This window comes from Protopterus annectens, chromosome 2.part0, assembly GCF_019279795.1.
Source record: "Protopterus annectens isolate FY-2018-M chromosome 2.part0, PAN1.0, whole genome shotgun sequence".
NCBI lineage: Eukaryota > Metazoa > Chordata > Ceratodontiformes > Protopteridae > Protopterus > Protopterus annectens.
The window spans coordinates 1,795,909,569-1,795,933,105 of NC_056728.1; the positions used below are offsets into that span (position 1 = coordinate 1,795,909,569).

At 43.8% G+C, this 23,537-nt stretch overlaps 1 protein-coding gene across 3 annotated transcripts in view; it reads left to right on the forward strand.

Annotated features, from left to right (window-relative positions):
• Positions 1 to 23,537, forward strand: part of ATP13A2 (ATPase cation transporting 13A2) — a 2,158,003-nt gene that overhangs the window by 1,582,824 nt on the left and 551,642 nt on the right. For all 3 annotated transcript variants that reach the window (XM_044061825.1, XM_044061827.1, XM_044061826.1), the window contains exon 19: positions 17,312 to 17,432. In XM_044061825.1, the coding sequence (XP_043917760.1) occupies positions 17,312 to 17,432 (121 nt within the window). The remainder of the gene's footprint in view (positions 1 to 17,311; positions 17,433 to 23,537) is intronic.

A 23,537-nucleotide genomic window follows, 5' to 3' on the forward strand; every position in this document is an offset into this window, starting at 1 on the left:
ACATGCTCCCCCCCCCCCTTAGTTATGTATTCTAACACAGTGATCACAAAACCGCTGAGAAAAGAAAAAACACCACACACAGTGCTCAAAAGCAAACCTGTACATCTACGTATCTAGGGATGGAACATGATGCTGACCATCTAGACTCGCTTTCCAGACAACTCCTGGGATAAGAAGTTAAACCATTGCGTACTTTCTACACAATTCTAAATACTTATACACTTTTCAGAGAAATGAGTTTTCAGTATCATTATAGGGACCTATATGTATTACAGCATTCTGTTGAAAAGGGAATGTAATGTATGCGTGGTTGTCTTGTGTAGAAGTGTGCAGAATATGCATCTCATAGTCACGCCTTGTAAGGTAGTATCGCCAACTACCTCACTCATTCGTAAGGTTGAGCATACCCAACCCCCACTTTTACCCTGTCGCAGGAACCCTTACTCCCTAGCTGTTAAGCACATGTAGCTATAGGGTGTCAGCTGCTTAGGGAGTTTGGAGAACTACCCTGTTAAATATATCTTGAAGGGACTACTAAGTTGAGACTCGTTTCCACTGTGGCCATATCTCTCAATTGTCCAGATTTTCACAGAATGCCCAAATTTCATGCCTTACGTTTTTGGTCTATTTGTCATAACATTGTGTTTTTTCTGAATAGAAAATAATGAAAGACATTGGAGTTTCAGACGTCATACCTTTCAGAAAATGCATGTTAATTCAAAACCTGTTATTCTATCAGCTTTTTAAGTTTGTAATAGCAGTATTTAAAAATGTCCATATTTTGGGCCTTTATCCCCCTATTATTTATGACTTTGTGTAGATTTCTTGGTCTAAGAGCTTGAGCGGTATGGTAGCAGCTAAAAGTCAGAAATATAATTTTTCCTGAAGGGTCCATAGAGGTTTAGATGAGAGTGTGACTAGATTGCTTTCATAACTTTGCTTTGTTATGCAGTAAGCAGTCGATGTATAGTTATTTCAGCAATGCTTCTTGAGTCATAGTTTTGAACCATGCTAGGCAAACCAACAGAAATGTACTATGCCATGTCTCTGGTAGGAATGAGATTTTTTTTCCAGCAAATTCAGCAGGTAAAGCCCCATGTTGTGGTGTAAATTTTGACTGGAATTTGCAGAAGCAAATAAATTGCCAGGATCTCATACAACTTTGCTTTCATAAAAATATCTTTAAATTACACATTTAAGACAAGACTGTAATTAGTGAGACAACTAGGTATATTCTTATTTCTAGTAATTAATCCATTCCTTTTAATCCATTTAGGATCTACTGTATAAAAGTGGATGCTCATTATAATGATTACTTCTGCTTTGCAGCACTGCATTTATAAATGAATGAGACTTTTGCCACAGGTGTCTCAGTCATTTGTCATACTTCTAAATCAGGCTAACGTTTAAGCATAGGGTTATCCGCTCAGCTGAGTAATTCAGTAAGTGACAGAAACACAAAAACACTCGCCATCTTCATTTTTCCTCTTGAAGTGAACTACCCTTTTTTGTCAAGTCAGACAGAGACCGAGTGAAAAGTGCCCCTTGGCCTGTGCCTTTAATTCTGATATTTATATATAGTAGTACTTGTTCTTTATTGAGAAGTTGACTGATTTTTTTTTTTTTACTGCTTCTTTTTTATTGAGAAACTAGTTGTGATTTTATTTTATTTTTTTGAGGTAATTCAGGGTTCCTTGGGAAAAGTCATTAAGTATGGCTCTGTGAGTAAGTTTTTCTATTAGGGACTATAATCTGAAGTGTTTAGTCTGTATTGTGGGGAGCAGAACGTAATGATTTGTGGGCATGATGAGGCATTTAACAAAAATATTTTATTAAGAAGGGATATTAATATTAAGAGACGTTTTTTCTTAAATTTGTAAGTCCATTGCTTGCTAGTCATCAGTTCTCATGCCCAGCGATTTGGCCCATTCATTCCCTGTTACTGGGGTGTGAGGATTAGGAAGAGGGGCAGTCATTGAGTTAGACATTAGGGGTGGTTTGTGTATTTTTCTTTTATGCTTTACCTCTGGGCATGGGAAGGTGGGGGCTTTCAGTGTGCAGACAGTGCTGAGCAAACCCTCACTTCCACAAAGAATTTGCCAGCAAATGACTCTACTTACCAACTGCAAGCATAGGAGGTAGTTTCCCCTGTCTCCACTAGAGACATCTGTCTTCTCTGAGCATGTGCCAGAGGAACTAAGCAGTCCCCAGGTTCTCTGAGTCGCAGTCAGGGCTCCTTCCCTTTCACCCCATAGCCAGACTAGAAATATTAGCTTTTGTTGAGCATCATAGAGTAGTTGAACTGGGCCATTGGATGTCTGCTTCTCTCCCAGAGGCTGAACTATGCACTAGCTTTACATTCACCTCAAAAATTAATATAAAGCACAAGGCATTCTTGTATCTCTGTTGCAAAAACAAAAAAAAATGAAAAGGCTGAGGAAGGTGTTAGTTTGTTAGGTAGAAGAGAGTATGTGGTCATTGGAGGCTCAGCAGCCCTGGTTCTGGCCTTAGGTTCTGGTGTCAGCGAGGCCCATGTCCTCCTTTTACCCAGGCCAGGATCCTATTTCTGCATTTGCTGTCTGCATCAAATATTCTTTGGAGGTAGATGACAAAATGGTCTTAGTATCAAAAGTAATCCAGTTCCCAGAAGGTAACATTTTAGTTGCTGCATCACAGGCAAACACCAGCTGCAAGCATCTGCCAAGGTTATTAGCCTTCCCTAAGAAATTCACCAAGGGATGCCCACCCACCCCCACCCCATAGCAGGCCATAGATATTCCAGTTGGCTTCCATTCAGATGAAGTATCTGCTTTCACCACTCAGCCTTTCCAACTCCTAGATAGGTCATTGGCCTCACAGATGTCTTTCAGATGCTTGAGTTACAAACACTCCCAACAAATATCTGTTACTTTTCTCTGCTATTTGATTTCTGTAAGGTTCCCTGAGGAAAAATTGTGAGCAATATAAAGGGATTCCTCCTCAACTCCTGATTCACCTATATCCCCATGCCACCCACTTCAGGGGCAGTTCCCAGAGGAAAAGGAAGAGCCCACCCCTGGGCATGGTCCTTGGACTTGGGTTTGGTTGCAGGTTGAATCATTTACTCTGACTAAATCCTCTCTTCCTGGGACGCTGTCTCTTCAAACTAACCACCAGAGGATGCCTCCTTAGCCTGGTTCCCTGCTATACTGGGATGGAGCCCTGACTGTGATCCAAGTGACCAAGGTTTGAGCAGCTCAGACACTGGAAAACTTAGAAAGGGAGGGAGGGTTGTATGCAGTCAAGGCACACAAGGCAGATACGATTTTCCTGGTGGAGACTGGGGAAACCACCTCCTATGCTTCAGGGCTAGAGGTGGGACTGCTTGAAGGGAACATACCTTGCAGAATTGAGAGGACTTCCTCTGTGACCAACTCATTGCACGTCCTGCTGAGTGTGAGTGGGGAATTTGGGATGAATACAAAAATCATAAACCATCCCTGATGGCTGCCTTAATGATGGTCCAACTGGTCAAGGTTGGTCAATATTAGTTTCCAATCAGGCTTTATGCCAGATGAATGGAGGGCAGCAAAAATCATTCCCTTGCACAGAAATATGGTGCCAGTGGACCTCAGTAATTATAGACTCATAAACCTGATCATTATGGAATTTAATAGGCATGGATGAGCGACCTACAGACTCTTGACATAAGCCTGTTCAGATTCATCAAGGACAAATCCTAACTACTTTACCTGTTCAACTTCCTTGAGAAGGTTACAGAAGCAGTGAATGAGGGCAGATCAGTGCACACTGCATATTAACCTTGCAGAGGCATTCAACACCATCCCACGCTCATAGATACTCACCCAGTTAAATGTTAATCCCAGTATAACTCTTTGGATAACAAATTAGCTCACAAATAGAATCTAGGAAATTAGGGTGGGTGGCTTTACCTCATCCAAAAGACCTGTCCCTAGTGGTGTACTCCAGGATTCAGTCCCTGGGCCCATTATTTTTGGCATTTGCTTCTTGGAGGTCAAAGCAAATGGTAAGGGTTTATGGATGACTGTAAACTTGGTGCCATTATAAACTCTCAAAAGACACCAACATCCGCTTAGTGGACCTTTCTCAAACAAATAACTGGTGTCAAAACCATTGACTGAAACTAGAGAAATTGTATTCTTCAGCAAGCGTGGCTTCACTTGTACCTATCACATTATGCGGTAACAGAGGCCTGGTTTAAAGCAGCAGAAAGCACCCCTGCACTACCAGGCTATAACTCATTCCACACCTTTTGGTCCCAGAACTTGGACTGAAGCTCCACAGGTGGTGGTGTTTCCATATTCATAAAGGATGCGCACACCTCCAGACTGGTAGCCCAGCATAACGCATCAGAGATACTTCAGGTGCAGCTAACATTAGGTAAGACAGTGATTCAGGTCGTAGCCTGCTATAGGTCCCCAACCATGTCCCAAGACTCGCACTCCACATTCCTAAGCACCGCGGAGAACATTTGGGTCCAACCTAACACACTCATACTGAGTGACTTCAACTACCCCTCCATTAACTAGGAGAACTACTCATCTACCAGTACGCTTGCCCAACATTTACTGGAATTCATTAATTCCAGTGCCCTGGACCGGCTCTTTCTTACCCCCACTAGAGATAGCAACATCTTTCACCTGATCATTACTAACATGGGCAACCGTTGCTCTACACCAATAGTCAACTCCTCTGTGGTTAGATCTGACCACAAACTAATCACCTTGGAAATACACCCCCCCACCCCACCCGCAAAGGCAACCACCATGAAAAACTTCTCCAAAGCTAACTTTGGGCTCCTAAAAACAGGGGTGGCTAACTTCACGCCACCCATGCAAATGGAGAGTAGTTGCACGACCGCCGAATCATGCACCAATGCACTGTACGAACATGTACACAAATACATGGATCTCGCCGTACACAAATACATGGATCTCGCCATACCCAATATAACAAAGACGCTCTCCTCCAAAAAAAGGAAGACAATCTAATGGTCCCCTGCCATAAGCAAACTCTACAACAGAAGGAGGAAACTGATGCGGAATAAGGTGAAGTCCCAAGACTGTAAAAACTCCCTTATCAGCCTCAACAAAAAGTTGAGATCCCTCATTAAATCCTCTAAAGCTAGCTATGAAAACAGGATTGCAGCAGATAGTAAAGACAACCACAAGGCCTTCTATAGTTATGTAAAGAGTCTCCACGGCAATACCCAGATTTGCTCTGAGCTGCTGCACAATGATACCTCCTATACCGAGCCAACAAATATTGCCAATATACTGGCCAACAGATTCATTGCCAACTTTACCCCCCCCCTCCCAAAGGACCAATCACAATATCAGTCGATTGCCAGGCACCCAGTATTACTGCTGCACAGGTTAAAACAGCACTGTCCAAGGCCAAGAATACAGCTTCTATGGGACCTGACAATATCCCTGGCTATGTTCTACATGAACTACAGAGTGAACTGACACCTCACCTGTGTGCCCTGTTCAATCACAGCCTCACCTCAGGCTTTGCCCCTACTGAATGGCGTACTACTACAGTCCTCCCTCTCCACAAAGGAGGAGTGATTACAGACCTTGGGAGCTATCGCTCCATTAGCCTGATGAGTCTGATATGCAAAGCTATGGAACGCATCATCATGGACCTAATAAATAAGGATATAGGGACTCTCCAAACTCTGGATCCCACATTGTTTGGTTTTGTGAAGGGTAGTTCATGCCTGCTCAACCTGGTCGATTTCTTTGAGTCAGTCACCAGAGCTGTGGATGAAGGCAAGGTGGTTCATACAGCCTACTTTGATACCATTCCCCACACAGGAATCAGAGAAAAACTCACTAAGCTAGGTATCAACCTGTATATCACTAGGTGGGTTTCAAACTGGCTCACAGATGGAACCCACAGTGTGAAAGTAGCTGGCTATAAGTCAGACTGCCGACCAGTCATGAGTGGAGTCCCACAGGGTTTGGTCCTGAGTCCTCTCCTGTTTGGAATCTACTTCTCTGAAGTCCAGGCCAACACGAAGCGACTCTGGCTGACAAAGTTCACAGACGATTGCAAGTTGGAAGCTATTATTAAATCCCCAAGTGATGATGACATCCTACAGAAAGGCCTCACTGAGACCAACGACTGGTGTCAGAATCATGGCCTTAAGCTCAATGCTAAAAAATGTGTCGTTATCCCCTTTGGGAAAAACCTGGTTCCCATGAATTACCACATCTATGATAGTCTACTGAACACAGAAGGCGTTAAGAGATCTGGGAACACAGGTTGATAGCAACCTCTCTTTTAACCACTACATTGCCACTGTGGTCAGAAATTCCTTCTGTGTGGCACATCTCATTACTAAGGGTTTTGCATCCAGGAAGAAAGAGGTCATTGTCTCCCTCTACTCTTCCCTCATTAGGCCAGTCATAGAGTACAATGCCCCATTTGGGATGTACCTCACTAGACAGCTGCAACAACTGGAGAGGCCACAAAAGTACCTCACAAAGAGGATCCTAGGCCTTAAACACTTGTCTTATATGGACAGACTCAAAGAAACTCTCTGACCCATATCGCCTACTTAGAGGTGATCTCTGTTTGACTTACAAAGCCATATCTGACCCAGCTCTGTTAGAAATGCTACATCTAAAGAAATCCCAATCCCTCCATAAACACACGGTCCAGAGACCTCTACCTCATTACCACAATCAACATAACCCAGAGACTGCCCATTCTATGGAATAGACTTCCCATACATGTCTAACGGAGCACCTGACGGGCCCTCTTCAAGAGAAATCTTGATGAGTGGATGGGAAATAAATTCACCCTGGGGATCACTCGAAAGGCTCTACTCGACAGAGGCACTGGGAACTAAGGTTGGGTGGCATGATGCCAGGGTAATCCTATGGGGTAGGTTTGTAAAGGTTCCAGGGCCATTAGCCTAGTACACATCTATGAACCTATTAACAAAACAACCCTTAAGTTGATGCTGTAGTCAGAGATCTGGGGCCTCCTTTTGACAATAAACTATCCTTTCATCATCACATACCCAGTATTGTAAAGAAGACCTTTTTCATTGCACAGCTATTGCTAAAGGTACAACATCCAGCTCCAGGGACATAATCAGTCCCTGTACTTGGCTGTTATCCACCCGATCATTGAATTTAATGCCCACTCAGTATGTGCCTGTCCAAACACTTGTCACAACTGGAGCAACCACAACAATTTCTCACTTAAAAATAATTAAGGACCTTAAATCACAATAACTATGCAAACAGTCTAAAAGCCTTGCCCCTCTTCTTAGCATCATAAGAAGTGACCCCTGCCTCTTTTGTAGAGCTTCAACTGGCCCCTCCTGTCAGACCTATTGCACATTTGCAAGTCTAATGACAAAGTGAGCACCCGCTCGAGGGATCTCAGACTCTTTGCAACATAAGTAGAACATGTTAGAGGGATGCATATGTATCACAGTGAATACCTGTTCTCTAGAACTGTCTTCTACTTGACATAAAGCGAATTACAGGTCTTGCATGTATTCAAATGGAATTTAAATGAATGAATGAATGGGAAACTGCAAATTCAGTCCCAGTTTAGCACCCATATCCTTCATGGATAGAAGCAACAAGTAAATCGCAACACATCTTTGTTATGCCCACCTCTGAATTATTCGTAAGCAAAATCTTAGGGATAAAACTGCCATGGAAATGTAATGCTAGGTTTTGTAAGATCCTCAAAGATCAGTATCTAGTAAGTAGACCTGTAGAAGCCCTTATAAGTAGACCCCCAGAGGTCGGGGATCTGGGAACACATATTGACACTAACCTGACTTTTTATCACCACATGTCTGCTGTGGTAAGAAATTCATTCAGGCAGTTTGCACAGAGGATTAAGAAACTGTTAGTGAACTGTTTCCTGTGGTCCAGTAGTCCAGGGTTTAATTCCCTCAGTATGTATTACCAAACTGTGACTCTGAACATTTCAATTGACCAGACAGCTCTCCCAGGCTGAGTCTGAAAAAAGGACCATGCAGATCAGTGCTCTACCCCAGAAAACAAGAAATAAATTCTACAATGAATAACTTATAAGTAAGGGCATGGCATCCACATTCAAGGAAGTCATTGCTTCCCTGTACTCTGCTCTCATCAGACCAGTCAGTAAGTACAGTGCATCCTTTGGCATGTATCTGACCAGGCACTTACAACAGCTTGAGAGATTCCTCACCCTCACAAAAATACAGGGAGTAAACAACATGTCCTGTGCAGACTGTCTCAAAGCTGTATCCTTGTATCTGGTCTCCTACAGCTGCTGTGTGGTGATCCCATGTATAAACACATTGTCCTATATGGATTGCCTTAAAGCCCTATCTCTATGCTCTTGGCTCCTACAGGTTAGTGAGCAGTAGTCTGTGCCTGACGTACAAGGTACACTGTCATCCAGCTTTGATGAACCTTTTGCATATCCACAAACAGAACAGCATCACTAGATGGAAAGATTTAAATTTTGTGTGCGAGATAAATAAGACATGTTGGTGAGACAGATATGTTTCATAGGTTTCATAGGTTCATACTAGGCTATCTGCCCTAGGGCATCTACAAGCCTAGCCAGAGTGTGTGTGGCTTTCACCACCCCTTAGGATGTGAATACTATACCCATTAGTTTGCTGTGCCTCTGTCCAGCAGTGATACAGAGATGATTCCCGGGGTAAACCTACGGTCTCCCATCCACTCGTCAAGATTTCTCTTGAACAGAGTCAGTGAGGGGCTCTGCCTCACATGGACTGGGATTCTGTTCCATAGTGTAGGGAGTCTCTGGGTGATGAATCTGTCCCTCCAGCATGTCCTATTTATATCTGTGTTGAGGTTTAAGTCTCTTGCTCTCGTGGCTCTGGTGGATTTGGATTTTGTGAGGTGGAGCATGTCCATTAATTCCGTGTTGGACATGGCCTTGTATGTCAGGCACAGATCACCTCTGAGCAGACGGTATGCGACTGAATAGAGCTGGAGTTTCTTCAGTCGGGCAGCGTATGACATATGTTTGAGCCCCTTTATCCTTTTGGTGAGGAACTTTTGGGGTCTTTCCAACTGCTGCAGGTGTCGGGTAAGGTACATTCCGAATGGGGCGTTGTACTCAATCATTGGTCTGATAAGTGAAGAGTACAGGGGTACAGTGACCTCTAATGATCTGGATGTGAATCCCTTCATGATCAGGTGGGCAATGTAGAAGGTCTTCCTAACCACTTTGGCAATGTGAGTGTCAAAAGAGAGGTTACTGTCAACTTGGGTCCTCAGGTCCCTGATAACTTCTTCCGTGTTTAATGGATTACCACCTATGTGGTAATTAGGGGTTACCTTGTTTTTCCCAAAGGGTATGACTATACATTTTTTGGCATTTAGCTTAAGGCCATGGCTCTGGCACCAGTTATCCATTTCTATGAGACCTCTCTGGAGGATGTCTGTGTCTGATAGTGTCAATTATGGTGCCCAGTTTGCAGTCATCTGCAAATTTTGTCAGCCACAATCCCCTATGTTTGCCTGCACTTCAGAAAAATAAATGCCGAACAAGAGGGGGCCCAGGACTGTGCCCTGTGGGACACCGCTCGTGACCGGCTTAGAGTCTGACATGGCACCAGCAACTCTAACCCTGTGTGTTCTGTCCTTGAGCCAGTTTGCAACCCATCTTGTGACATATGGGTTTACATCTAAGCTGGTGAGCTTTTCTATGATGCCCGAGTGGGGTATTGTGTCGAACGCTTTTGCTAGGTCAAGGTAGGCTGTGTGAACTGCCTTACCCTCATCAATGGCCTTAGTGACTGTTTCGAAAAAGTCGACCAAGTTCAAGAGGCAGGATCTGCCCTTGACAAAGTCAAATTGGGTAGGATCCAGTGTCTGTAGGTCCCCAATGTCTTTATTTATGAGTTCTATTATGATCCTCTCCATAGCTTTGCAGACAAGGCTCGTCAAGCTTATGGGGCGGTAATTTCCAGGGTCCGTAGAAGCACCGCCTTTGTGGAGTGGGACCACAGTTGCCGTATGCCATTCTTTGGGTACGTATCCTGTAGTAAGGCTAAGATTAAACAGCAGCCTTATGTGTGGGTTTAGTTCCTCATTGAGTTCGTGTAGCACACAGCACCGTCCGGTCCCATTGATGCTGTGTTTTTTGTTTTAGAGAGAGCAGCTCTCACCTGGGCATCTGAGATGTTTGGGAGGCTAGACTCTGGTGGGATAGATATTTCTCCTTTTGGGGAGAAGGGAGGGGAGAAATTTGCACTGAACCTGTCTGCCAGTATGTTGGCAATGTCTGTGGGTTCAGTGATTTTTGTATCATTTTGGACTAATTCTGAGCATATCTGGGAGTTTCCACCCAGGTTTCTAACATAGCTAAAGAAGGCCTTATGATTGTCTTTTGTGTCTTTAGCGATTTTTCTCTCAAAGTTGGCCTTGGATGATTTTATGAGTGATCGTAGTTTTTTGCTAGTATTGATCAGAGATGCCTTCCCTTTTAGGGATTTTGCTCTGTCATGTAGTAGCTTTCTCCTCTTGTTGTAGAGTTTGTTTATGGCTGGGGTCCACCAGACCGGGCGCCTGCCTTTGGTGGAAAGGGTCTTGATTTTATTAGGGATTGCTTGATCCATACATTCCTGGAGGTGCTTGTAGAAGGCATTTGTAAGGGTTTCAGCAGCTTGGGTTGTGGTTTCCACTGGTTCGGCGGCCTTGAAGGATACCACTCCAGTCTTAAGAAGTGTGAAGTTTGCTTTTGAGAAGTTCTTCACTGTGTTCTTTTTTGCTGGGGTTGGGGGCGGGATGTGGACCTCCAGTGAGATTAATTTATGGTCTGATCTCACCAATGAGGGATATACTTCAGGTGTGGAGCATTTTGTCCCCATGTTTGTGATGATCAGGTCTAGTATATTTTCTCCTCTTGTGGGAATGGTGACTAGTTGTTCCATAGCATTTGAGTTTATGAACTCCAGGAACCTTTGGGCTAGGGTGTTGGGGCTTGAGTAATGTTCCCAGTCTGTTTGGGTAGTTGAAGTCACCCAATATGATGGTGTTTGGAGAGACATTCATACTCTCCAGTGTCTTCAGGAAGGCTGTGTGGGTTTCCTGAGTTTGAGAGGGTGGTCTGTAGCATGCTACAAACTGTAGGGCAGTTTTACCTATGGTTAATTGCACCTGGATGGTCTCCGATGCTTCGTGCGTTGCCACTAACCTGGAGGTGTGGGTATCCTTTATGAATATGGATACTCCCCTCCTTTTGTGGTTCGGTCCGGATTTTGGGGCGGAACGCATGATATGAGGTATAACCTGATAGTGCTGGGGTGCTCTCAGGAGCCTTGAACCAGGTTTCAGTCACAGCACAGACATCGATGTTCTCCATACTGAGGAGGGCTTCGAGGCGTGCATCTTGAGGTTTAGACTTCTGGCATTGAGCAGTATTACCCTTAGTTTTTTTCCATTTTTGTTTTCTAGGGTGGTAGGTTTATCATTTGAGCCTTGCCTAAAAAAGGCACTATGGGGGTGGCAAGACCCTTTGCCAATATCCGGAAGCCCAGGGGTGACAGGTGCAAGCCGTCCCTTGCGAAGCAGCGTGGCTTGTCAAGCAAGTCATCCCAGGCAGACAGACATTGGATCCCCTTAGAATGACACCAGTAATTAAGCCAATTATTAAAGCTGATCATTTTATCTCTGTATTGTGGCATCATTCTTGTTGAGGGTAGGATACTGCTCAGGGTCAGGGTCATACCGGCCTGGGCTACATAATCTGAGAGCTCCTCTATGTCTCTTTTCATGTAGTCCAGGGAGGTACGTCTCAGGTCGTTCACACCGGCATGGACAATGACTGAGTCATATTTGTACTTGCTGTGGAGTGACCTGAGTGCTTGTGCAATGTGGTGGATTCTAGCGCCCGACAGGCAGCGTACTGTGATCTTTTCCTTGTTCAGTCTGGTGAGTGGGACTTCAGTGTGTCTGACTATGGAGTCACCTATAACAAGTGTGTCTGGCATTGTGTTTGGCCTTAAGGGCTGTGACTGTTTAGCACACTGACTTTGAGAGCTATGTGTTGCATGTCTTATGTCTTGAGGTGGCAGTTGCTTGGGTGTCTGCTTTGGAGGCCTCTGTAGTTTTGGTAGATTTTTGATCAGTGCCTCCAAGTATGTCTTTGTGTGTTTGTGTTTGTTTTGCAGTTGTGATAGTTCTATTTGAAACTGGGTTTGTGGTGTGCGTGGTTTCCTTCTCCTCCTATCTGGTCTTGCCAGTCCTGAGTTGAGAGAGCTCAGCCTCCAGTTTGGCTATATAGTTGCATCTCTCACATGTATTTGTGTTTTGTGGGAGAAGGAGTGGGTTCTCTGTGTACATGAGGCAATTGTAACATTGCCTCAAGATGCCAAGATTCACCAGCTGAACAGGAGAGGACGCTAGCAACTGACCCTTCGACATGCTAGAAAAAGTGAAAAAGTTTGCTGTGTAACTGAGTCAGAAGGGACCTATAGGGAAATGGGTACTCAAGGGGATTCTAGGCTAATGTAGTACTTTGTTTAGTATATAAGTACTTTACCTATATAAAAATGCTTTAGGAGCAAGTGCTGAGCTTTTGAGATAGAGAATAGACTGTTTAGATCGCAAGTAGAGAAGTTCTAAGGGAAAAATTGAAGAGCAGACTTTACGGAGCCAGAAAATAGTTTAACCGGCGCTGCCCGATGGTGCTCTATGGGCGAAAGCGCGCTAAAGCTGGCTTTATAGCAGGGGCTTGAAAAGAGCTAGGAATTGACCCAAAATGGCCAATAGACTACAATTTTCTGGCTGGAACCACTGCTCTAGGGACAAATAGGCTGCTCAGTGCTCCCCACTCCCACTGGTGAACAAAGAAGCTTCCCTTTATCCAAATAAGGATACGGAATAGCACAGGAACCAAGCCAAAGCCCAGCGATCAGCAAACTCTGAAGACTGGACTATTCTAGTTCAGTAAGGCAGGAAAACAAGATATTTTTTTGCAGAAAACAGAGGAAAAACAGACAGTAAATGCTATAAATGCTTTTAAACTGCTAGCGCACTTGAGTGTGTTAGCCTACAGGTAAAATTAAGCAACAAATAACTTTTTTAAAGGTGCAAAACAGTTAATCAACACAAAAACAGTTTAAATAGAATGCAGAGCTGTATAAACAGGCGAAAATGCAGTCGCTAAGCAGTAAATAATCAAAAAGCCAGAAAAAAATACTTAAATCAGGAAAAAGTCACTCTTTTGCTCTCTGCTGCTTGTAGAACTCTGCAGGACAACACGAGGAACGGTGCTGAGTTGAATACAAGCGAAAAAGCGCGCTAAAGCGGACTTTATTACAGGGGGCTTGAAAGAGCTAGGAATTGACCCAAAATGGCCAATAGACTACAAGTTTCTGGCTGGAACCACTCCTCTAGGGACAAATAGGCTGCTCAGTGCTCCCCACTCCCACTGGTGAACAAAGACGCTTCCTTTTATCCAAATAAGGATATGGAATAGCACAGGAACCAAGACAAAGCCCAGAGATCAGCAAACTCTGAAGACTGGACTATTCTAGTTCAGTAAGGCGGGAAAACAAGATTTTTTTTTTTTTTTTTTGCAGAAAACAGAGGAAAAACAGACAGTAAATGCTATAAATGCTTTTAAATGGCTAGCGCACTTGAGTGTGTTAGCCTACAGGTAAAACTAAGCAACAAATATCTTTTTAAAAGTGCAAAACAGTTAATCAACACAAAAACAGTTTAAATAGAATGCAGAGCTGTATAAACAGGCGAAAATGCAGTCGCTAAGCAGTAAATAATCAAAAAGCCAGAAAAAAATACTTAAATCAGGAAAAAGTCACTCTTTTGCTCTCTGCTGCTTGTAGAAATCTGCAGGACACCACGAGGAGCTGTGCTGAGTTGAATACAAGTGAAAAAGCGCGCTAAAGTGGGCTTTATAGCAGGGGGTTGAAAAGAGCTAGGAATTGACCCAAAATGGCCAATAGACTACAAGTTTCTGGCTGGTACCACTCCTCTAGGGACATATAGGCTGCTCAATGCTCCCCACTCCCACTGGTGAACAAAGAAGCTTCCTTTTATCCAAATAAGGATATGGAATAGCACAGGAACCAAGACAAAGCCCAGAGATCAGCAAACTCTGAAGACTGGACTATTCTAGTTCAGTAAGGTGGGAAAACAAGATTTTTTTGTTTTTTTGTTTTTGTCTTTTTTGCAGAAAACAGAGGAAAAACAGGCAGTAAATGCTATAAATGCTTTTAAACGGCTAGCACACTTGAGTTTGTTAGCCTACAGGTAAAATTAAGCAACAAATAACTTTTTAAAAGTGCAAAACAGTTAATCAACTCAAAAACAGTTTAAATAGAATGCAGAGCTGTATAAGCAGGCGAAAATGCAGTTGCTAAGCAGTAAATCAAAAAGCCAGAAAAAAATACTTAAATCAGTTATAGCAAATACATTTATAACAAATGCTCTGAAATATACTGTATGTTTCCAAAATGTTTGAGAAGGACAGTCAGAACACAAGAAGGTTCTGTCTCTGAAGATCCCATCTTCTGCAAGAGGCTGCCTATCCATGTGAAGCCAAATTCATCCCTAATCCTATTTAAGCAGAACCTTTACCAATGGATGGAAAATCAGAAATTCACTGCAGGTCCAGTCACCATGTCTCTGATAGAGACAGACAGTAATACCCAAACTAATTACAAACTTCCTAAGTAATGTACCCCCCTCCTAATAAACACCCATGATACACAGGCACACAACTGAGTTGGATTACTTGACTAGGCTTATAAAGGCCCTGGTGATCATTACTAGTATATACCTGTGAATCTGTGATCTATGCCTATCCTACAAGGCATCCTCTGATCCTCCATTGATGGATTTTTTTGCATATCCACAAAACAAATTGAATTGGAAGCATCAGTTCTAAAGACCTAAATTCCGTTCTGTGTCACAAACAGTACACGTTGGAGGGACAGGTATGTGTCTCAAAGATTACTTCTTCTCCGGAGCATGCTTTTCAACCACATGAAGCAAAGCTCCTTAACCCTATCTAAATGTAACTTGAACCAGTGGATGGAAATGTCACATGGCACTTATGTCCCTAATGGACATTAAAACTGAATAAAATACTGTGATATTGTTCCACAGTAGTTGAAAAGAAAAGCTAGTAATTCCTTGTCATATTGATAAGTCAACATATTTTAGTAAATTTGGGGTAAACTTGGTTAGGCTTAAAATCGGTCTTGGGCCATTAGCCAAGTATGAACCTACGGTCTTTACACTTAAAGTAGTCCAAGTGAAGAAGAAATTACAGCAAAATTCCTATCATATATAAGGGAATACTGTATATATTCACACTGAAGGCACTTCACTTCAATCCTACTTTGTTTACTTTAATAACATTGTGGAGGTAATTTATACACTGACTTTATCTGAAAACAGAAAAGCTAGAAATATGCTAGTTGATGGTGCCTGACACTTTTAGTTTGCATTTCTACTTCAGAATTCAATTTGTACTAGAAGTAATTGTTCAGCATTTAAAGCAGTGTGCTAATCGCTGTTCAGATAAACTCAGAAAAAGGAAAATGCAAGTACTTTTTTTAGTGCACATGACTCACTGATTCAGTTATTGTAGGTTTCCCTCTAATTATATCCTCGAACGCTTAAAAAAGTGAACGCTGATTGATCAAACTTATTTTTTGCGAAACTGCAAAATATCGAAGCAGCAGAAACTCACATTTTTTCCTAGGGAAAGAATTCGGTTGTCCTTTTCTGTTGCTTCGGTATTTTCAGTGTTATGGCGGAAAGTTACCGGTCTGATTCAGGTAAGTGTGCGATTGTGTGGATGTGAGTGTTAGGGTGATTTAGGTGAGTTAGGGTTAGGGCTTGGGTTAGGTGTGTGTGCGATTGAGTGGACATGAGGGTTAGGGCGGATTTAAGTGAGTTAGGGTTAGGGAGCGAGTGAGGTGAGTGTGTGATAGTGACAGATCTTAGGGTTAAGGTAACGGGGTAGTTAGTGGTGTGTGCATAGTTTAGTGTAGGGTTAGGTATCAGATTTTAGGTGTATGTGTGTGGATTTCTGTTTGTTTGGTGTGCTTGTGTTGTGTGTATGTGTTTTGGATCAGTGATTTTTTTCCCTGGGAAAAAAATCGCTGATCTGACAGTTCGAGATTGTAAGCTTTCGCTTAAATTAGGTCGATCAATCAGTGTTCTCTTTTTTAAGCATTCGATGATATAATATAGACCCTAATGAAACTGTATGCTGAAGTCAAAATAGAAAGTGAAGACGGTAGGACTGTCAAACTGCACCATTTCAGTACTTCTGTTTTCTTTTAATCATAGTGATATACACTGCCTACACAGCAAATATGTCTTTAATAGAAGGTGCTAGGGTTGTGACTTTTTGTGGTTGTAGATGCTTTTTTAGCAGAGATGTAGCTGGCTCATTTAGCTCCCAGTGCCGGTCACCGAAATAGCTCCCCACCCCCCTCAGCTGTTTAAGTGAAGGGGAAGAAAAAGGAGTTGAACTTTTATTGTAGATTGCTGATTGGTACTTTTGTGCTAATTGGCTTCCTGAAACAGCCATATACTGCAGAAAAATGAGTGAAAAAAATCTGCTTTTCTGTACCAGTAAAAAAAGAATGCAGGAACTCTCAAGTTTACCCCCTAACACTTTGCTCCTGGAGTGACTACCTATTTGTTCCCACCCTTGCTACGCTAATGCTTTTTAGAGGACTGACTGTGTACGTCAGTACACTCTGCTAGAATTCTGATTGAACAGAGTGTAGTTGAGACAGTTGTATTATGATAATTAGTTAAAAAACTGACAAGTTTTTTTTTTTAACAGAAATAACGAAAATGTTAGGAACTTCATCTACTTTCTTTTATCTAGTCATCTTTTGTCATTTTCAGTATAGTAAGAAGTACATTAAGCATACTGGAAGGACTGTATGACAAACAGATGTTAATAATCCCATCTAGTTTGTGTAGGTAGTAATTGCCAGTGTTTTAATTTAGAGTACAGTGGCATTATTTAAAGAAATTCAGAATTTGGCAATGAAAGGTTTCAAAATTGTTGTGAAAATCTGCAAAGTACTTTCTAAATAATGCAGCTACATTATTAAACAGGCAATATTTTTTAATAGAAACTGTCACTGTAACTTGTCTTCATATGATGGGAAACAATGCTAGGTTTTACTTTTTGTAACTTAATGCTTCCGTATGACAGACTGAGTTTATGAAATACACATTTCTTGTATTACTGCGTGCATATTTTTGAACATGTGACAATTTTATTTGTTTTCCAGTTCCTCTTGATTTCTCTGAGATGTTACGACACTACACCAAAGATGGTTTTCGAGTCTTGGGACTTGCTTGCAAGATACTAACTACAGTTACAAACCTGGATGAAATTCCAAAGCTGCAGAGGTATATTTTCATCTTACTTCTGCAAAGTACCTTTTTTAAGTCCTGAACTAAATAAAATACAGTGGTATAGATTCACAGTAGCTGAAAAGCAAAACTAACAATGCTATCACAATGGGGTTCCAGTAAATGGTTGTAATACTTCAGAGCAGGAAAAAAAATGAATCGGTCCATCCAGTCAGAGTACTGTTATGTTGCTCTTTAGTTTATTTTAACATTGACTAAACCTGAAGGCACCATCATTTTCATACAGCTCATGAATACCGTGATATATATGAAAAGGAAGTCAGAGGAGGAGGCAGGAAAAAAAGTTTTTAAGGGGTGACCAGAACTTTCCGACTGCGCATGAATTCTTTATTCCCTCCTGTCATATTTTATCAGGATGAGGCTGAGCTTTAAGGTACTATTTAATGATCTCTCTATGACAAGAAGTCAGAGAATCCTCCATCCATACCTCTCAACTGTACAGATTTCCACAGAATGTCTAATTATTGCCTCATATTTTTGGCCTGTTTTTCATAAAAGTGAGGTTTTCTGGCAAATTAGTGGCAAATCATTAAAGATTGAAGTTAGGAAATAATGACAGACATTTGGGTTTCAGACTTCATACCCTTTAGAAAATTAATACTAATGCAAAACCTGTTGTATTATCAACTTTCTAAGATTGTAAGGGCAATATTTCAAAATGGTCCATATTTTGGGCCTTTATCCCACTTTTATTTATGTCTTTGTCCAGATTTCTTGCTCTAAGAGGTTGAGAGGTACCCATCCTACTGTTATGGATCCTTGTTTAGCTGTTGGGCTTCATAAATCATGAGACATTGCCCAAGTACCCAAGGTGTGATATATGATAAAGAGCAGAAAGACTATATAATGGTATGTGTTGGAGCATTTTAACCTGGTAATGTTGGAGATGACATTGAGAACCTCCTAGTTTTCACCCTTGCTGTAGCTTAGGTGGCCCTTTAGGCTTAATGTTAACTTTCTTATTGGTCATGGACTTCATATTACTTTTAGGTGGAAGTGTTATGGAAAATGATATGTTTCATGGCTGTGCAGCTGAGAATTAGTTGTTTTGTTTAGGTGTTGATTAGCAGGTGTCTTTCTGAACTACAAGGCTGGTTAGTTAAGTTTTAACTGAATTGAAAGTAAATAGTGAAGTGAAAGTGATGGGTGACTCCGTTAGTGAAAATTTAATTCATGAGTCAACTATACAAAACCTACATGTTCCAATGGATGTCAGAGAATCTGTCATCACAAAGTAACACTTACTAAGGGTACTTTCCAAAACAAAACATAAATCCTCCATGGGATCTGATAACATATCCAGATGTCTGCTGAACAGCACTAAACATGCTCTGGTGGATGCTTTCCTACAACTATTCAATGTAAATTTAGCCAATGGTATTGTCCCCAAGGTATGGCATACAGCAGTTATGATGCCACTTCATGAGAGAGACCCCACCACTGATCCCAGAAAATGCAGACCCATAAACCTGATGGGTCTCGTCTACAAGGTCATGGAATGTGTCATAATTGACATGATGAACTAAGGTATTAAAAAATGACGCAAGACACTCAGGGGTTAAATCTTGTCAAATGAATGCTGTAAAGAGTAACACAAGCTGTAGAGAGTGGTCATGCTGTCGATACAGTATATCTTGACCTTGCCTAAGCATTTGATAGCATACTATGCTAAATTTATAAAGCTAAATTGTGCTCCAAATTGATCTCTGTGTAGTTTGGTGGAGAGAAAATTGGCTGAGGGACAGAACCCACATAGTGAGAGTGGAAGATGTGTCCTCAGAGAGCAAGTTAACCAGTGGAGTACCTCAGGATGTCTGCTATTCAGCATATACATCTCTGGTCTTCGTATCAAAAACTAGGATCTCTTGTAACCAAGTTTGTGGATTTGTAAACTAGGAGTTCTCAAATCTCCTCCTGACATGAAAAAGCTGCAATTTGAACTTACACTTTATTAGATGGTGTAGAGGAAATAGGTTAAAACCAAATGCCAAAATGTGAGATACTGCTACATTTGGTAAACAATCCTTCAACCCAGCTTATTTATAGATAACACCCCACTCTGAAATGGAAATGTTTTGAGACCTTGGAAAATGGGTAGATAATTCCTTCTTTTTTAGTCATCCTTTTGCAGCAGTAACTGGGAAGTCCTTCTGTCTGCTGCAGCTGATCACAAAGAATATCTCCTGTAAACCTAAGAAGTCCTTACCCTTACAGATTCTGCATTGATCAGGCTAATCAGAGAATACAGTGCCCCCTTTGGGGATGTACCTTATGAGACATAGTCTGTTGGAGTGAATTCCAAGATGGTTGTGTACTGTCAATGGGTTTGAATTCCAGGATGGTTGTATACTATTTATGAGTTTATTGCAGCTTTCCCAGTATGAAAACTGCAGATCTGAAGTAGTTACTTCATTTGATCTGCAACCTGTGGGATTCGGATCCGATCTCGGATCCGACCGGCAGCTTTCCAGGCTTCAAGATCCGAGCTCCTAGCTCCTCCCCTACCCATAATCCCTTGCTACCAACCACATTACCCCAGATCGTTTTTTGCCGCGGCTAAAGACAGTTGGTTCTTAGTGAAGAGCTCCTGGCCTGGTGAGATTGTTCCTTTTTCTAAAAGCTAGTTTCTAGTTTAAATTGTGTTTGTGTTGTTTTTAGCGTTTATCTAATCTTACCCACTTTAAGGAAAAAAAAAAAAAAACTTTTTTCCTTAGTTTAAAATTTTGTCTCTCCCCTCCCCCCCTTAGTGTTTGGGTGTGTGTGTGTGAGAGAGTTATGGCTGAAGCAAAAGCTATATTTTCTAAGTGTACTGAGTGTGGCCATAAGCTTTCCCCAGCTGATGGCCACACTCAGTGTGTTTTGTGTCTGGGGGCAGCACATTTGTCAGAGGCCTGCCAGATTTGTGCGGCCTTTAATCCTCGGGCACTTAGGGACAGGAAGAACAAGCTGATCCTGGTGGGAAAACTCCCTCAGGAATCAGCTTCTTCTTCCTCTCCTAGCCGGATCCAGGCTACTCCGGTAGCTTCAGCGCCGGCTACTCCCTCAGCTGTACCCGGGACTCAACCTCCCTTATCGGGTGCTAGCTCTGTGGAGTCTGGTTCTTCTTCCCACAGGGAGAAGAAGAAACAGAGAGAGAGAGGGTCATATTTCGAAGAGGCGGGCCGAGTCTCATCCCTCGGCTCCGCCTGAAAAGATTTTGAAATCTCCTGAGAGGGTCTCCGGATCCTTGTCCTCTCGGCTCCGTTCACCTTCTTTTTCCCCGGAGCCGGAGGAGGATAGGTCTCCCTCGAGGTCTTCGAGGTGGCCTTCCCGGCCAGCTTCGACTCCCTCTTCGCGGTCTACCAGAAGCATCTCCGAAGCAGACATGGATTGGATGATGCGAAGATTTTTGCAGACCCAGATGCAGATGGGGATGCTCTTGCCTCCCCCCCCCATTTGGGAGGGAGTGCAGCCCCCATGTTTGCCCTGATAGCTCCTTCTCCGACCCGTTATCAGGTCTCGGAGTTTTCGGATCCAGGCCCTTTCGGATCCGGGGATACGTCGGCGCCGACAGGGATAGTGTCTTCAACGCCGACTATGCCTTCGAGCTTGTCGGATCCAAGCTCTCGGGGCCAAGGGTTGAGCATCGGATCCGAGGGAGTGGTTGTGTCTTCAGCGCCGATGGGGCCGGAGCACACCACTGCCTCTGATCCGATTGCTTCGGCTCCGACCCCGATCCTTACCTCGGAGCCGAGGAGGTTACTTTCTCAGGCTGGTGATAGTGAATCTCCCTCGGCCTTTGAGGTAGTGGAGAGGGTACTGTCGAGGTCATCCAGGTCCCCAACCGGGCCTTCGGATCCGCCCGTACCCCCACTGTATCAGGGTCTGTCTTCGCTCATCCGTCCATCAGGACAGCCTGCCCAAAGCCTCCAGTTAGTTCCCAGGGAGGAACAACAACCAGTGGACGAGCCCTCTTCGGACAGCCCTGCCGAAGAGGTGCCTTGGAAGCATCAGTGCAAAAGGAGGCACCTGGACTCCCCCGAGTCCATTACCACGGATACAGATTTGGAGGATACAGAGGGTTCCCCAAGGTCACCCCCTGAAGATGTCTCATTTGGAGACATCATGGAGATGTTGCATATAAGAGAGGGGTGGTCGGCCCAAAAGCCCTCCATGGACGAGTCCGTATTTCTGTAGGCCTTTGAGGCAGGCCCATCTACCTCCTGGGTGTCCCCCCCAGCCGACCCCTTGGTGGACCTAATTACCACCAGGGCTTGGAAGGAGCCCGACACCGTGGAGCCTATCCCTAGATGCCCGGATAAGGTCCTCAGCCTTCCCTCTGATAGACCTTCGTGGGGCGCACCAGTGGATGCTATGTTGGTGGCGGCTGCCACTAAGAAAGAACTTGCCCAAGAAAGTTCTTCAGTCCATCCGCCGGACAAGGAGTCCCGGGCTTTGGACCATATTGGGAAGCGGATGTTTGCTTCAGCAACCTTTGCTATAAGGTCGCTGAACTACATGGCACACACTATCAGGCTACAGCGTGACTTAATTAAGGAATACGCTGCAGCCCCTCCGGAGTCCATCTCGGTCTCAGACAAAAAGGCTTTTGAGACCCGAATGGCCACTCTAAAGTCCATATAAAACACATCTATGCGGCTTCTTTCTCATGCCACGGAAGGAGCCGCTAGAGCTAGCGGAGCGGGAGTAGTTTTGCGATGGCACTCCTGGCTCCGCCTCTGCGATTTCACGGATCCCTTCAAGGCGTCCTTCTCGAATGCCCCTTACGATGGTTCGGCCTTATTTGGCTCATTGGTTTGCGACACGCTAGTCCAAAGCAAGAAGGATGGGAAGACGCTGTCGGCCATCGGAGTCCGCTTCTCGAACCACCAAAGATCCTCCCCCAGGAATCAGAGGGGGCAAAAGAAGCTGTGGTTCCGGAAATCTCAGCAATCCCGTCCTGCTGCGGACAACTCGTCCTCTAGAGGCAGAGGAGGACAAGGTGGACGCCGGCCCAGAGGCAGAGGGGGCCCGTGTAACTTCGGGTCTAGAGAACCCTTCTCGGAGGGACCCGCGCAACAGCCCTGAGGGCTTGCCCGACTGTCCCTCTCTGGAGGCAGTCGGGGGGCGACTATCGGAGCACCTATCAAGATGGGAGTCAATTACAAACGATCGATGGGTGCTCCAGATAATATCCAGAGGTTACACAATTCCGTTCTTGCAACCCCCCCCCAAGCCCAAACATCTCCCTGATGTTCCACCCCATCAAAGGGAGTCCGCAACTCAAGAAATTTCAGAGTTGCTAAGAAAAAGAGCCATCCAGCCCGTCCCCCCAGATCAGTCCGGGTCAGGTTATTACTCCAGGTTCTTCTTGGTGCCAAAGAAAACAGGGGACCTCAGATCCATTCTAGACCTTTCGTCCCTGAACCTGTTCATACCCAAGGAAAAGTTCCAGATGGTCACTCTCCAGTCTATTCTCCCCCTACTACAGGAGAACGACTGGATGTGCTCGTTGGATCTCAAGGACGCGTACTACCATATACTAATGGACAGATGGTCCAGGAGATTTCTCCGCTTCCGGCTAGGAGCCAGTCATTATCAGTTCAGGGTTCTTCCATTTGGCCTAACCTCAGCCCCCAGAGTGTTTACCAAAGTCATGGCAGTGGTAGCAGCCCACCTGAAACTCCAGGGCATTCAGGTGTTCCCTTACCTGGACGATTGGCTCCTCACCGCCCCCAACAAGCATCTTCTGGTTACAGCGAGAGACTATGCCCTATCTCTGTTTGCTCAATTGGGCATTTCAGTCAATTTGAAGAAGTCCTGCCTGTGCCCATCTCAAGCCCTAGATTTCATAGGGGCCAGGTTGGATACTCGAATCTCCAGAGTGGTCCTCACACCAACCAGAATAAACAGTTTGTACCACCAAGTCTTGGATATTCTTCAGATCCCAACCCCCCCAGCAGAATTAGTCCTGAGGGCGTTAGGATCTATGTCGGCGGCAATCGGCCTTTCCTCTCAATGCCCGTCTGCGGATGCGTGTATTACAGTGGACTCTCCAGGTCCAATGGTCTATGTTGACCCATCCTTTGGACATGCCGATTC